Raw genomic sequence first — 15,547 nt, 5'->3', positions numbered from 1 at the left:
TTGGCTTACTACATAATTCCATGTGTTATTTCATAGTTCTGATGTCTTCACTACAATGTAAAAAATAGTAAAAATAAATAACCCTTGAATGAGTAGGTGTTCTAAAACTTTTGACTGGTACTGTACATATGGAAACAAGATTGAGTGGATGAAATCCACACGCTCTCATATATTCTGACGTTGATTCCAGAGGCAGTTTGGAACTCTGTAGGGAGTGTTGCAATGGAGGACAGCTGGTTTGACGCATTACGCGCTTCAGGACTTGGCGGTCCCGTTCTGTGAGCTTGTGTTGCCTACCCCTTCGCGGCTGAGCCGTTGTTGCACCTTGACGTTTCCACTTCACAATAACATTACTTACAGTCCCCTTGGGCAGAAATTTGACGAACTGACTTGTTGGAAAGGTGGCATCATATGATGGTGCCACGTTGTAAATCACTGAGCTTTTCCGTAAGGCCATTCTACTGTCAATGTTTGTCTATGGAGATGGCATGGCTGCGTGCTCAATTTTATACACCTGTCAGCAATGAGTGTGGCTGAAATAGCCGAATAACATTCTAATGACCATCAGCAGCATCAGAGCTTGGAGAAGCCTAATTACCATGACTAAACGGTCAGGTGGAATTTGACTGCCTTCATGACTCGTGACCACCGGTAATACGGTCACAGCAACAGCCCTAGGTATATACATGCACATCATCTGGACCATTGGTGTCCAATGATAACCCCACGTGTCCAAAGGTATAGTATGATGCAGAATCGGCTATAGTTCACAAACAGTGAGTTTATTTTGAACAGGTCAAATAACAATACTTTATGCTGGTGTCAACACATTGCATTCATTTACACCAAACAGAATTTGTTCTGTGGTGCTTTTTTCATATTTGACTAAATATAGTACAGGGATGTGAATGGGTTAACTTGCTTAACATGTATTGACATTGGCATGCTAAAGAACCGGTTTCACAAAGCAGGTAACTCTAGTTTTAATATTGTAATATACTTCTCATGCCTCTCTCACAGGTGCGTCACCTGTTCATAGACGGGCAGCAGGACTCCTGTCCTCTGGAGCGGGGTGGATCCACACGTAGTTCTGTCAATCTCTCCAGACGAGGTCAGTCTTCACAAACACAAACTGACCACAGTCTGAGACTTGTCATTTCTCAGGCCTGTCATCTCAATGACTAACCTGATGCATCATCCTCTAATTATATTAGACAAGCTCAGACATAGACACCCACGTAGGCCAGGACATAGAAATGCAATTACGGCTGCAGGTCCACCCATTATGGATCATTGACTTGAATGGGAATGTCTGTTGTAGATATTGTATTTCTACAGGCCAGGAGCTGACCGAGACGGTTTGGATTAGTCAGACGTGCAAGCATTATGGATTAGTGGCTCCTTGTGACGTTCTATTCGTAATCTGATCTGTGTTTGTCCCATAAACTTGCCTCACCTGAGAGTTAATAAAAGGGCTCATCACAGTTACACCCACTTGAAACAATGACTGCGGTCACATTACATGAAGCAGGGTCAGACATGCCCAACAAAAGCGTGTGTTGGCCTACACTCCCATACCCTCATACTACTTTTAAAAAGGTATCCATGAAGATGTATTACACTACAGGGATGTGTCGTATTCTGTAGCCAGGTGTATTTATCTTTCTGTGTGTTTTTATTTGGTGATGATGGCATGATTGGATGACTAATTGGTTGGCCCCTCTTATCCCACAGAGTCGGACATCCGGCCCAGCCGCCTCCTCACCTGGTGTCAGAAGCAGACACAGGGGTACAGGGGTGTGGACGTCACCAATCTCACCTCTTCCTGGAAGAGTGGCCTAGCACTCTGTGCTCTTATACACCGCCTCCGGCCAGACCTCATGTGAGAGAATGCACATGTACAGCGCCTTCAGAAAGTATTAATACCCCTTGACTTGTTCCACATTTTGTCGTGTTCCAGCTTGAGTTCAAAATTGATTTAAATAGATTTTTCCCTCACCTATCTATCCACAATACTCCATAATGGCAAAGTAAAAATGTTTTTAGAAATGTGAGCAAATATATTGAAAATGAAATACAGCAATATCTCATACATAAGCATTCACATGCCTGAGTCGATACTTTGTAGAAGTACCTTTGGCAGTGATTACAGCTGTGGTTCTCTCTGGGTAAGTCTCTAACAGCTTTCAACACCTGGATTGTGCAACATTTGCCCATTTTTATTATTTTCAAAATTCTTCAAGCTCTGTCAAATTAGTTGAGCATTGCTAGACAACTATTTTCAGGTTTTGCTATAGATTTAACTCCAAACTGTAACTCGGCCACTCAGGAATATTCACTGTCTTCTTGGTAAGCAACTCCGGTGTATATTTGGCCTTGTGTTTTAGGTTATTGTCCTGCTGAAAGGTGACTTCATCTCCCAGTGTCTGGTGGAAAGCAGAATTAACCAGATTGTCTTATAGGATGTTTGCCTCCATTCTGATTTTTATTCATTTTTTTCCCCTGAAAAACTCCCCAGTCCTTAACGATGACAAGCATACCGATAACATCATGCAGCCACCACTATGCTTGAAAATATGGAGCGTGGTACTCAGTACTGTATTGGATTTTCCCCAAACATATAACACTTTGTGTTAGGGACGAAAAAGTTATTTGCTTTGCACTATTACTTTAGTCATCAGAATATTGTTGTTCTGCACAGCAGGGGTGTCAAACTCATTATATGGATTTTATTTAATGTTGATTTATTAGGATCCCCATTAGCCGAAGGCCAATGGCGTCAGCTAGTCTTACTGGGGTCCAACACAGCGAAAAATACAATACAGACAAAATACTTTACAATTTAAAAACATTAACATGTAGTGTGTTTGTGCATCTATCAGTTACACATGCATGTCAGTATATACACACAACAAGTAGGTCACATGGGGGAGAGGCATAGTGCCGTGAAGTCTTGATTTATTTTTTATTTTTTTAACCAGGTTTGCTGTTCACCTCCGCTATATAAGATGTAATGGAGTTCCATGCACTCATGGCTCTGTATAATACTGTACGTTTCCTTGAATTCGTTCTGGACCTGGGGACTGTGAAAAGACCCCTGGTTGTATGTCTGGCGGGGTGGGTGTGCGTCAGTGCTGTGTCAGTTGAATATGCAAACAATTTGGAATTTCCAACACATTGTTTCTTATAAAAACAAGAAGTGACTGTCTTTCCTCAACTCTTAGCCAAGAGAGACTGGCATGCGTATTTATTATTATTATTATTATTAGCCCTCTGATTACAATGAAGAGAAACACGTGCGGCTCTGTTCTGCGCCAGCTGCAGCTTAACTAGGTCTTTCTTTGCAGCACTTGACCATATGACTGGACAATAATCAAGATAAGATCAAATTTGAGCCTGCAGAACTTGCTTTGTGGAGTGTGGTGTCAAAAAAGCAGAGCATCTCTTTATTACTACCCATCTTTACAACCATTTGAATCTGTTTGGACCATGATAGTTTACAATCGAAGGTAACATCAAGAAATGTAGTTTCATCGACTTGTTCAACAGTCACACAATTAATTAACAGATTCTGCTATGGTATAGAATGTAGGAAATTATGTGTACCAAATACAATGCTCTTAGTTTGAGATCAGTTTATTACTGGCCACCCATTCCAAAACAGACTGCAACTCTTTGTTAACCTCTCTGAACCACCCATCCTGGATCCGGTATAATTGTCATCAGCAACACTGAATAGCATAACGCCACAGTCAAATAAAACTAAGTACACTTAGCATCAGGTAACTTGGTCACGAAATTCAGAAAAGCAATCGAATTAATCGTTTACCTTTTTGAAGATCTTCGGATGTTTTCACTCACGAGACTCCCAAAGTTCCTTTTGTTCCATAAAGATATTTTTTATATCCAAATACCTCAAGTTTGGTGCGTTATGCCCAGGAATCCACCGAAAAGAGCGGTCACGACAACGCAGAAAAAAAAATCCAAATTATATCCATAATTTCCACAGAAAAATTTCAAATGTTTTTTATAATCGATCCTCATGGTGTTTTTCAAATATCTATTTGATAATATGTCAATTATATGCATATTCTAGCATCTGGTCTCGAGAAATAGTCTGTTTACTTTGGGAATGTTATTTTTCCAAACATAAAAATAGTGCCCCCTAGCTTCAAGAGGTTAAGGGTTTCAGTGACTTCATTGGCTGTGGTTGCTGATGCGTATATGTTTGAATCATCAGCATACATGGACACCCATGCATTGTTTAATTCCAGCGGCATGTCATCGGTAAAACGTGTGGAGGGCCTAGAGAGCTGCCCTGCGGTACACCACACTTTACATGTTTGACATTAGAGAAGCTTCCATTAAAGGAAATCCCTTGAGTTCTATTAGATATCTATGGTTCTATGATATGGCAGAGGTTTAAAATCCATAACGCATACGTTTTCTTAACAAACGGTTATGGTCAATAATACCAAAGGCTGCATGGAATCTAACGGTACAGTGACCACAATCTTATTATCAATTTATTTTAACCAATCATACATTGGGGCAAAAAAGTATTTAGTCAGCCACCAATTGTGCAAATTCTCCCATTTAAAAAGATGAGGCCTGTAATTGTCATCATAGGTACACTTCAACTATGACAGACAAAATGAGAAAAAAAATCCAGAAAATGACATTGTAGGATTTTTAATGATTTTATTTGCAAATTATGGTGGAAAATAAGTATTTGGTCACCTACAAACAAGCAAGATTTCCGGCTCTCACAGACCTGTAACTTCTTCTTTTAAGAGGCTCCTCTGTCCTCCACTCGTTACCTGTATTAATGGCACCTGTTTGAACTTGTTATCAGTATAAAAGACACCTGTCCACAACCTCAAACAGTCACACTCCAAACTCCACTATGGCCAAGACCAAAGAGCTGTCAAAGGACACCAGAAACAAAATTGTAGACCTGCACCAGGCTGGGAAGACTGAATCTGCAATAGGTAAGCAGCTTGGTTTGAAGAAATCAACTGTGGGAGCAATTATTAGGAAATGGAAGACATACAAGACCACAAATAATCTCCCTCGATCTGGGGCTCCACGCAAGATCTCACCCCGTGGGATCTCACCCCCACGGGGGGACCTAGTGAATGACCTGCAGAGAGCTGGGACCAAAGTAACAAAGCCTACCATCAGTAACACACTATGTCGCCTGGCACTCAAATCCTGCAGTGCCAGACGTGTCCCCCTGCTTATTAAGCCAGTACATGTCCAGGCCCGTCTGAAGTTAGTTAGAGAGCATTTGGATGATCCAGAAGAAGATTGGGAGAATGTCATATGGTCAGATTAAACCAAAATAGAACTTTTTGGTAAACTCAACTCGTTGTGTTTGGAGGACAAAGAATGCTGAGTTGCATCCAAAGAACACCATACCTACTGTGAAGCATGGGGGTGGAAACATCATGCTTTGGGGCTGTTTTTCTGCAAAGGGACCAGGACGACTGATCCGTGTAAAGGAAAGACTGAATGGGGCCATGTATCGTGAGATTTTGAGTAAAAAGTTCCTTCCATCAGCAAGGGCATTGAAGATGAAACGTGGCTGGGTCTTTCAGCATGACAATGATCCCAAACACACTGCCCGGGCAACGAAGGAGTGGCTTCGTAAGAAGCATTTCAAGGTCCTGGAGTCGCCTAGCCAGTCTCCAGATCTCAACCCCATAGAAAATCTTTGGAGGGAGTTGAAAGTCCGTGTTGCCCAGCAACAGCCCCAAAACATCACTGCTCTAGAGGAGATCTGCATGGAGGAATGGGCCAAAATACCAGCAACAGTGTGTGAAAATCTTGTGTAGACTTACAGAAAATGTTTGACGTCTGTCATTGCCAACAAAGGGTATGTAACAAAGTATTGAGAAACTTTTGTTATTGACCAAATACTTATTTTCCACCATAATTTGCAAATAAATTCATAAAACCTACAATGTGATTTTCTGGGAAAAAAAATATTTTTATTTTGTCTGTCATAGTTGAAGTGTACCTATGATGAAAATTACAAGCCTCATCTTTTTAAGTGGGAGACCCATGGAGGTCTGGATTTGGAGTCACACTCAAAAATAAAGTGGAAAACCACACTACAGGCTGATTCAACTTTGACGTAATGTCCTTAAGAGGTCAAAATGAGGCTCAGTAGTGTGTGTGTGGCCTCCACATGCCTGTATGACCTCCCTACAACGCCTGGGCATGCTCCTGATGAGGTGGTGGATGGTCTCCTGAGGGATCTCCTCCCAGAACTGGACTAAAGCATCCGCCAACATCTGGACAGTCTGTGGCGCAACGTGGCGTTGGTGGATGGAGCGAGACATGATGTCCCAGATGTGTTCAATTGGATTCAGGTCTGGGGAACGGGCGGGCCAGTCCATAGCATCAATGCCTTCGTCTTGCAGGAACTGCTGACACACTCCAGCCACATGAGGTCTAGCATTGTCTTGCATTAGGAGGAACCCAGGGCCAACCGCACCAGCATATGGTCTCACAAGGGGTCTGAGGATCTCATCTCGGTACCTAATGGCAGTCAGGCTACCTCTGGTGAGCACATGGAGGGCTGTGTGCCCCCCCAAAGAAATGCCACCCCACACCATGACTGACCCACCACCAAACCGGTCATGCTGGAGGATGTTGCAGGCAGCAGAACGTTCTCCACGGCATCTCCAGACACATGTCACATGTGCTCAGTGTGAACCTGCTTTCATCTGTGAAGAGCGCAGGGCGCCAGTGGCGAATTTGCCAATCTTGGGGTACTCCGGCAAATGCCAAACGTCCTGCACGGTGTTGGGCTGTAAGCCTGTCTGTTTCTGACCATTTGAGCAGACACATGCACATTTGTGGCCTGCTGGAGGTCATTTTGCAGGGCTATGGCAGTGCTCCTCCTGCTCCTCCTTGCACAAAGGCGGAGGTTGCGGTCCTGCTGCTGGGTTGTTGCCCTCCTACGGCCTCCTCCAGGTGTACTGGCCTGTCTCCTGGTAGCGCCTCCATGCTCTGGACACTACGCTGACAGACACAGCAAACCTTCTTGCCACAGCTCGCATTGATGTGCCATCCTGGATGAGCTGCACTACCTGAGCCACTTGTGTGGGTTGTAGACTCCGTCTCATGCTACCACTAGAGTGAAAGCACCGCCAGCATTCAAAAGTGACCAAAACATCAGCCAGGAAGCATAGGAACTGAAGTGGTCTGTGGTCAACACCTGCAGAACCACTCCTTTATTGGGGATGTCTTGCTAATTGCCTATAATTTACACCTGTTGTCTATTCCATTTGCACAACAGCATGTCAATCAGTGTTGCTTCCTAAGTGGACAGTTTGATTTCACAGAAGTGTGATTGACTTGGAGTTTAAGTGGTCCCTTATTTTTTTGAGCTGTGTGTGTGTGTATGTATGTCAACCCCTCCCCCATAAGCTTTCCTGTCTCTTCTATAGATGTTATACACTTTTATTGCTGCTGCTCTATCATCAAATGAATTAGTCTCAGAAATGTCTATATAAATGTTATTGATTTCATAAACCTTATTTCTAAAGCTAAATATATTTATATGGGATATTTTCATCCTTTTCCTGGATAGCTTATAAGAGCGAAATATGGAAAAGAAGAATAAACCCGGCAAGAGAAATATATACGTTCAGCAGTCCATTCGTCAATTGGTGTGTGTGTGCTGTGGGGTTGAAGCTATGAACCCATAGGCTTGGCTCTCTCATCCTTTCTGGACTTTTGAGAGGGAGGGTGGGCTATGAGCCTGTCATAGAAGGTATGAGTAATGTCCCTACGCTCTCTGGCAGCTTTCATGGCTGGGATAAGTTCTTTCCTCTTTTGGCGCACAGCTTCAGGATAGTCCTCGTTGAGGAAGATGTACGTTCCTCTCAAGTTCTTGGCTCTTTCCAGAACAGCTACCTTGTCCTTGAACCTCAGGAACGTTGACCACTGTGGAGATTCTGTAATTCCATCCACAACCATGTTCTGCTTTGATTGCACCTTGACAACAATGAAATCAAATTATCATGGATTCGCATACAGAAATGATGTCCTCTCTCAATGACTTACAGGTTGCTTTCATCATGCCATTCTCCTGTTTAACCTCATCGAGCTGACCCTGGGAGATGTGCAAACTGTTCTTCAGGTCCTGGACCTCTCTGGTCAGGTTATCCAATATTTTATTAGTTGACTCCACCAGTATTCTGACAACACTTGAAGCTATTTTTTGTTGTAACAATTTTTGTTAGTTTAAAAAGCTGTTGCACCTGTGATAGACATCACTGTCCTCAACGGTACTCCTGCCTGCTTTGGTCTTTGTCATGGTAGGTTACGCTGTTACTCCCCGCAGTTCCAGACAGGGTAGATCGCTGGGAGGATTGGAAACCAGAACAACAAACAGCAAGGATCTACACTGACACAAGGCCGGGATAATCCGCAGTCCCAGCCACAATGGCTAATCGCATCCCGGGCTGCGTTCAAGCCCTCAAGAAAACCCAGCTAGCTTGATAGCTAGTCTAGCTGCCTACGCCAAGCAGCTCCTCAGACCCGGCCTTGGTCACTATACAGATGGTATCGATCCCAGCAACTGATGCCATCCTCTCTCACACCAACTTCTCTCTCAACCCCCTCCTCCCCCTCTTCTTATCGCATAACTTCAAAGGGCCTAGTGTCTGGTGTTTTTTTTTTCTTCTTTCAATTAAGACCTACACAACCAGGTGATGGAAGTTCCTTAGTAATCAGTGACCTTTTTTTAATTTATCAATTGAATACAAGGGAGGAGCGAAAACCCGCAGCCACTCGGCCCTCTGTGGAATGAGTTTGACACGCTGTACAGTCTTCCCTCTTCACTTGTCAATTAGGTTAATATTGTGGAGTAACTGCAATGTTGTTTATCCATCCTCAGTTATCTCCTATCACAGCCATTAAACTCTAACTGTTTTAAAGTCAACATTGGCCTCATGGTGAAATCCCTGAGCGGTTTCTTTCCTCTCCGGCAACTGAGTTAGGAAGGACGCCTGTATCTTTGTAGTTAGTGACTGGGTGTATTGATACACCATCCAACGTTTAATGAATAACTTCACCATGCTCAAAGGGATATTCAATGTCTGCTTTTTTTTACTAATCTACCAATAGGTGTACTTTGCGAGGCATTGAAGAATCTTCCTGGTCTTTTGTGGCTGAATCTGTGTTTGAAATTCACTGCTCGACTGAGGGACCTTACAATTATCTGTATGTTTGGGGTACAGAGATGAGGTAGTCATAAAAAAATCATGTTAAACACTATTACACACAGTGTATAGATGCAATATATTATGTAACTCGTTAAGCACATTTTTACTCCTGAACTTATTTAGGTTTGCCATAACAAAGGGGTTGAATACATATTGACTCAAGACATTTCAGCTTTTTGATTTGTAATTCATCTGATAAATGTATAAAAATACACACTACCCCATAATGTCAAAGTGGAATGTTTAACACAAACCTCTACATTTGATCAATTTTAAATTCAGACTAACACAAAAAAATGTGGCAAAAGTAAAGAGGTGTGAATACTTTCTGAAGGCTGTGTGTGTATATACATACATACACACAGTCATGGTCTTATTGGCACCATCAAAGCACACACTGATTGTCATCTTGTCTATGGTCATGCACTGCCTTTGTGTCTGTCACATGTTATGCTGTTGAAAATGTGAACAGCGATATTGATTATATTGTAGACAACACTTCTGTTTAAACTCCTAGGTGTAGGATTCATAAATTAGGAACTGTACTATGTGTACTGACCTTTTGCGGGCAACAGCTAGGTTTGTCTAAATAGAGAAATGAGAAAGCGAGCATTCTGGTTTGGCTTTCATATTGCACGTCCAATTGTGTATAAAGCATTTGTACTAACAGTATTAGATACTGATGGCACGGTTGAGCAACTCCACGCCTTGAAATGTTTCCATCTTACCTAAATAACAAGTGGGTGTTTTATCCTTCATGCGGTGTGAATTTGGCCCACTCAAGTCATCTTGTGTGTGTGTGAGTCAAAATGGGTGTGAGCTGAGGGGTGCAGCCGTGATCACCCACCCCCCCCTTCTCTGTGTCACAGGTAGATGTGATTCGACAGTCCATTCTGAATTAAATCCTTTTTATAGAAAAGAAATGTGTTTATGACATTGCTATGGGCTGTTGCTAAGGGACTTAGACCTCTCCTTTCAGCTAGTGCAATGCATCTGTTGGTAGGAGTCTGGTGGTGCGGAAAGTATAATGATTATAAAATGCAGCATTAAACCAACGTTTTAATGCTTATCAACAAACTGTTTTAGGGCTAACATTCTCACTCCATAGGGGAAACAACTTTATTAAGGTCTTATAGGAGGTGAACCTTATGCCTCTTCTCTGTATCTCCCTCCATCCTAGTGACTTTGACTCCCTGAATGAGAAGGACTCGGCCAAGAACAACCAGCTGGCCTTTGACATAGCAGAGCATGAGTTTGGTATCCAGCCTGTGACCACGGGGAACGAGATGGCTCTGGACCAGGACCCAGACAAGCTTATGATGGTGCTGTACATCTCCAAGCTTTACGAGATGTTCCGCAACTCGCCTGCATCCATCACTGGTAGGCTGCTGTTCTTGGTCATTCTCTCAACTCTGATGCCTCACACAGTATAGACTCGAAAACAAGACTCTAGGAAACAGACGTTTGTATTTTGGCAACTTCGGAAAGGGGGGGAAAACAACATTTTCTGGGGTGAATTCGCTTCAGCCCGAAAACTCTCATGAGGCAGACATGAGGCAGACATGCCAGAAGGTCGCTATTCGAAACCAAATTTTGCAGGCAAAACCTTTGCAGTGGTTTTAGTGGAGGTAGTTGATGCAAACTAGCCACTTACGAAATGCAGACATTAACCCTTTGACGCGTACCAACACACGTGTGTGTGTGTGTGTGTGATCATTCTCCAGTGGTCTCTGCAGCGTACTCTCAAACCAATGCGATTCAGAACATCCAGTTTCGATTGACTCAACAGTCAGCGTTTGAGCTGGCAACACTTTTTTTTTTTCAAACAGTCCTTACAACCTTGTGTCCTGAATGTGACCAGTTTATTTTTGATGCAATGCTCAGACATTCACAGAAGTTGCGACAGCATAACACAATCATCCAAACCGGAAAATGTACAGTAGGCTACATTAGTCCTTGCGCTGAGAAAAGATTGAACTAACACAAGCGGTCATATTTACAGAACTCTCGGCTGACTGAAACCATAATATGAATTAGCTCTAGAAATGACCATTTACAATTCATCGTGTGTCTACCATCCTTCACTTCCGGACGTTTACTCATTTTACTATAACATCTTTGGTCTGACAGACTTTTACATGACACCCAGAATGCCTTTTATAATGTCAAAAACCTTGTAACCAAAATAGCTGGCAAATACCTTTGCATTAGCTCATCATAATCAGTACAACCTTAAAAGCATTTTACACACGTGTACATTACAATCAATGCAAGAGCCCGAATTCATCATTTATCACCAGTACTTGAAAATCTGAATAAAACAGTAAATACATTATGCTCCATATATACATAGAGTATTCTACAGTAGAAACACCAACATGATATACAGAAAATAAGGCACTTACTTTGATAGGAACGCACACATGTCCAATGTTATTATTTGTAAGGAGAACAACAATGAAGGCAATGCGAGAGCCTGCCAGAAAATGTGCCAGGGGGAAAAAGTTCATGCTAGACTGTGCAAAAATCTGCATAGTTGATCTGGGGAAACACTGGGGATGTGCTTGGGCTCTCATCGAAAGAGAAGTTTATCCGGTTCAGTAAAGCCTCAAACATAAATTGTCCAACGGTGAAATGGGCAACTTCTATGCGAATTAATGAGGAGGTGGAACACACTCACTCACACTCACTTCAAACTGTTGTTGGAAGATGAAACTTGTTAGAAAATTATTTCAAATTGACAAGTTGAAATATAGCCTGTAGATAATTAGCAGGCAGCGTGTGTCTTGGTTTGAGGGCAGCGCGGGTTAACTGTCCTGTTGCATGACAATCACATTTTGGAACAGTGAGTGCATTCTCACATCACAAGCATAACAACTCACGCTGGGCGCAACCTTTTAGAGATATTTGGAACTCATGCGTGAAAAGGTTAAAAATAACCCCTGTGAGCTTTATCTTGCTACTATTTTTGTATTTTTATTCAAGTGGATAAGGTACTGTAGGCAGTGACACAGTTCCTCTATGCCAAACTGACGTTCTATTAAGTACAGACGCCGGAACATTTTGAAAATTGTGGGAGGTGACCCGGATGTCTAGGGAGATGACACACACTAAGGAACAGTTCCTGCAGTAGCTCGAGTCGGTTTCCTGATGTAATGATGTGGGCTGAGAGTCGGGAAGCAAGTTCAGGGAGTGAGTTTTTTAAAATTAAAATAAACATAATACTAACAGCACACAGACATAATCCCTTATATGTATATGAGAAGGTAATCAGGGAGATGATAGTCCAGTTGAGTCTGATGACACGCAGTTGTGCGTGACAATGGTAACAGGTGTGCGCCATAACGAGCAGCCTGGTGACCTAGAGGCCGGAGAAGGAGCACCCGTGACACCTGAAGCCTCAGAAATTGAAACTCCATGCACAAGGGTTACGTAATGGGATCCTGAAGTCTGATATGTTAATTAACATTATTAATTTAAATTGAATTAAAAATATATATACTACATACTATTTTCCATAAACTACTCCATAACTGGAGTTTTACTACTCCTGAGGAATGATTTGTTTGCAGGATTGTGAAGGTTAGATTGAGTTTAAGATTGAACCCTTAATGAGGATAGTGTGCCTGAGCGGTTAGTACTTTTTTTTTCATCTGCCATGATGGGATAAGATTTGCATGTTAGACAACCTGGTCAGTTATGAGTGTGTGGTATGTAAGAAATGCATTCGGGCCCCAGTTCAGGTCATCTCACAGGGCCATGGTAATAATAATGCCTCTGATCTATAGGGCTGCCTTTTATAGAATACAGTAGGCGTTTATGTTAAATGGCTGACAATTCCTTCACTTAAAATACTAATGATTCAGCCCTACTGACTCTTGTAATGCCCTGATAATAGTTTCTGACACTTGGTGATTAATCAAAAGGAATCTGTTTTGAATTCTGGATACTACTGTTTTGGGGGGTTATTTTCACATTACTCTATCTGGTTGCCCTCTTGATTTGTCTTGACCTAGGCTTAGAGGGCTGGTTTATAACAGTGTGCGTATTAGAGTATGTCCTGTATCAAAGCACCCATAACACACTGCTATGCTTTGTTACAGGTACAAGGGAAACGGATGAGAACAATGAAGCGACTTCATCGGAGTCTGCACACTCTGTTTACAACTTAATGAACCGAACACAGCCCAAAAAAAGGATCCCAAAGGTACCGTGGGCTCACCCTCTCCTCCTCCTCCTCACCCATCTACAGGCTTTAAAAGGAAAGCATTGCAACAACAAAGGCATCCATGTAAATGTGATTTTAGCCTACGTAAAGTGTGTCAAAATATGCATGTTTACTTGACAGATGAAAGGAATTCCTATGTGCCAATAAATGACAAGTCATTGAAATGTAGATTAGATAAGGTACTGTATGTGAACAAGACTGAGAGACCTAGATAATCTACATCTTCCAAGGCATACTTTCTTAATGATTACCCCCACACTCTGACCTTTGACTGTGATGTGAATGACTGAAGGAACAGTTGTTTTAGGTCTATTTTGTACTACCTTTTCCTCAGGATAACGGGAAGTTGCAGGCGAACGACCCGATGAACAAAAGACGAAGAAAGGGCAGCACCTATTTAGAGGAGGTGTGTTAGTGACTACAACAAGCATATCTCTGTCACCAGTATGGCCTTAGATGCAGCCATTTTAATGTCGATAAAGGGTCTGATCATTCATTGTGTTGTCAGTTGTCCTGTCAGAGTGCTCCCCCTGCAGGTGACGGTGGGGAGCAGAATAAAGTGCGCTCAATGGCCACACAGCTACTGGCCAAGTTTGAGGAGAATGCATCGCCCGGCAGTTCCCTGCGCAATAAGGTGAGCAGCTCCAGGTGTACAGTACTCTGACTAGAGGGGTCAAGGTCCCTGTACACTGTGCTGTGTAGAGACAATTGGGGGCGGGGGGGCAACAACAACACATTGTAAAGTCACATACAGACAATAAACCGTCGATGGCCTCCGTGCCAATGGTTACTGACTCTTCTGTTGGTTCTCTTGATGGTTGATCATATCATTTAGAAATCTGTACTATTGTATAGTACTTTCTGCCGTGTGTGTGTGTGTGTGTGTGGGGCGGGGGTTTAATCATACACAGGTCATGTTTTTGTGTTGAAATTTCAGATAATGAAGGCTCTGTGGAACCTACTTGTTCTCTATGGTACATAACATTCTGAGAGAGTTTGGAAATGGATGAAATTCATTTCATAGACTTGCTTTTATGTCCGGGGAGAGCACTTATGTCCTTGTATCCAATTCTGCAACATCACTGCCACCACAATCATGTTTGAATATAGCCCATTGTGTTGTAAGACTGTACAATGGGACAAATCTACCACACCCACAGCCACTACCCTTGGGTACAGTTTGAGTACAAAGTTTTGACGAGGTATAGTTTATTGGTGATGGTCAAGAAAGCTATGAAGAGATTGAAGATGAATTTACTGTATCGTTTTACTTCTACCAATAACGTACTTCTAGTATATCGACCGCTACCTTAGTCACACAGTATGATTAGCTACTCCATCGTAAGAAGAGGCTGTCCCTGGATTATAGGATTAAAGCAAGCAGGTTGTGCATTTGGCACCTTGGTGAAGAAGTGAATACAGTATAATCTGCCTGTGAAGCCCCATCAAAGGACTGAGTGGCTCTGTCTAATTATGGTGTGGAACATCATAGATATGGTTATGGTGCATATACGATAATGCCAGAGAAACTGGTATTTGGAGGTAAATATTGGCACGGCTGTTGTTATGCCCGATTCAAAGTCGAGGGCCGGCAAGCCGTACCAATATATCCTCCAAACACCGGCTTCAAGGGTACAATCGCTTTTATATACAACAGGTTACCAACATATTCAAATAATGATTTTCATTTAAAAAATATTTTGATTAATTTATTCATACCATTTCATCCTTCCACAAGAGAAGTCCCGACACAAATCTAGGGTTGCTTCCCAAGCCGGCTGGTTCTTCGTTCTATCGGTTCGGGTGCCAGAGGCGCGACCCGGTTGTTCTGTATTTATTAACCAGTCGTTCGTTCTAAATGTTCCATTGCCATACTGGCAGGCAACGTTCTTATCCCTTGCTTGCTAGCCAACATAACTTAGTCATGTCAAACAGTGCAGCCAGAATAACAACAAAGTAGCTGCATTTGCATTTGTTTAAGCTGTTTTCTAGTGACATTTTATTTGGCAACATCCATAATATTGAGCAAATAATGTGCGACTTTGCCTGGGGTAGAAAATGTGCTCTCTCGTCAAGA

At 42.4% G+C, this 15,547-nt stretch overlaps 1 protein-coding gene across 12 annotated transcripts in view; it reads left to right on the top strand.

Annotated features, from left to right (window-relative positions):
• The window catches only part of LOC112252603 (protein-methionine sulfoxide oxidase mical2b), an 83,479-nt gene that overhangs the window by 44,689 nt on the left and 23,243 nt on the right, over nt 1-15,547 (top strand). For all 12 annotated transcript variants that reach the window (XR_002953865.2, XR_002953864.2, XR_002953866.2 and 9 more), the window contains exons 11-16: nt 1,021-1,111; nt 1,735-1,882; nt 10,423-10,622; nt 13,346-13,449; nt 13,805-13,876; nt 13,979-14,104. Coding sequence is in view for 8 of the 12 variants with exons in the window: in XM_024423984.2 (XP_024279752.1) it covers nt 1,021-1,111; nt 1,735-1,882; nt 10,423-10,622; nt 13,346-13,449; nt 13,805-13,876; nt 13,979-14,104 (741 nt within the window). In the remaining 4 variants the exon portion in view is untranslated. The remainder of the gene's footprint in view (nt 1-1,020; nt 1,112-1,734; nt 1,883-10,422; nt 10,623-13,345; nt 13,450-13,804; nt 13,877-13,978; nt 14,105-15,547) is intronic.

The sequence above is a fragment of the Oncorhynchus tshawytscha genome, linkage group LG06, assembly GCF_018296145.1.
Source record: "Oncorhynchus tshawytscha isolate Ot180627B linkage group LG06, Otsh_v2.0, whole genome shotgun sequence".
Classification (NCBI taxonomy): Eukaryota; Metazoa; Chordata; class Actinopteri; order Salmoniformes; family Salmonidae; genus Oncorhynchus; species Oncorhynchus tshawytscha.
This window is presented reverse-complemented; position numbering and strand designations above follow the sequence as displayed.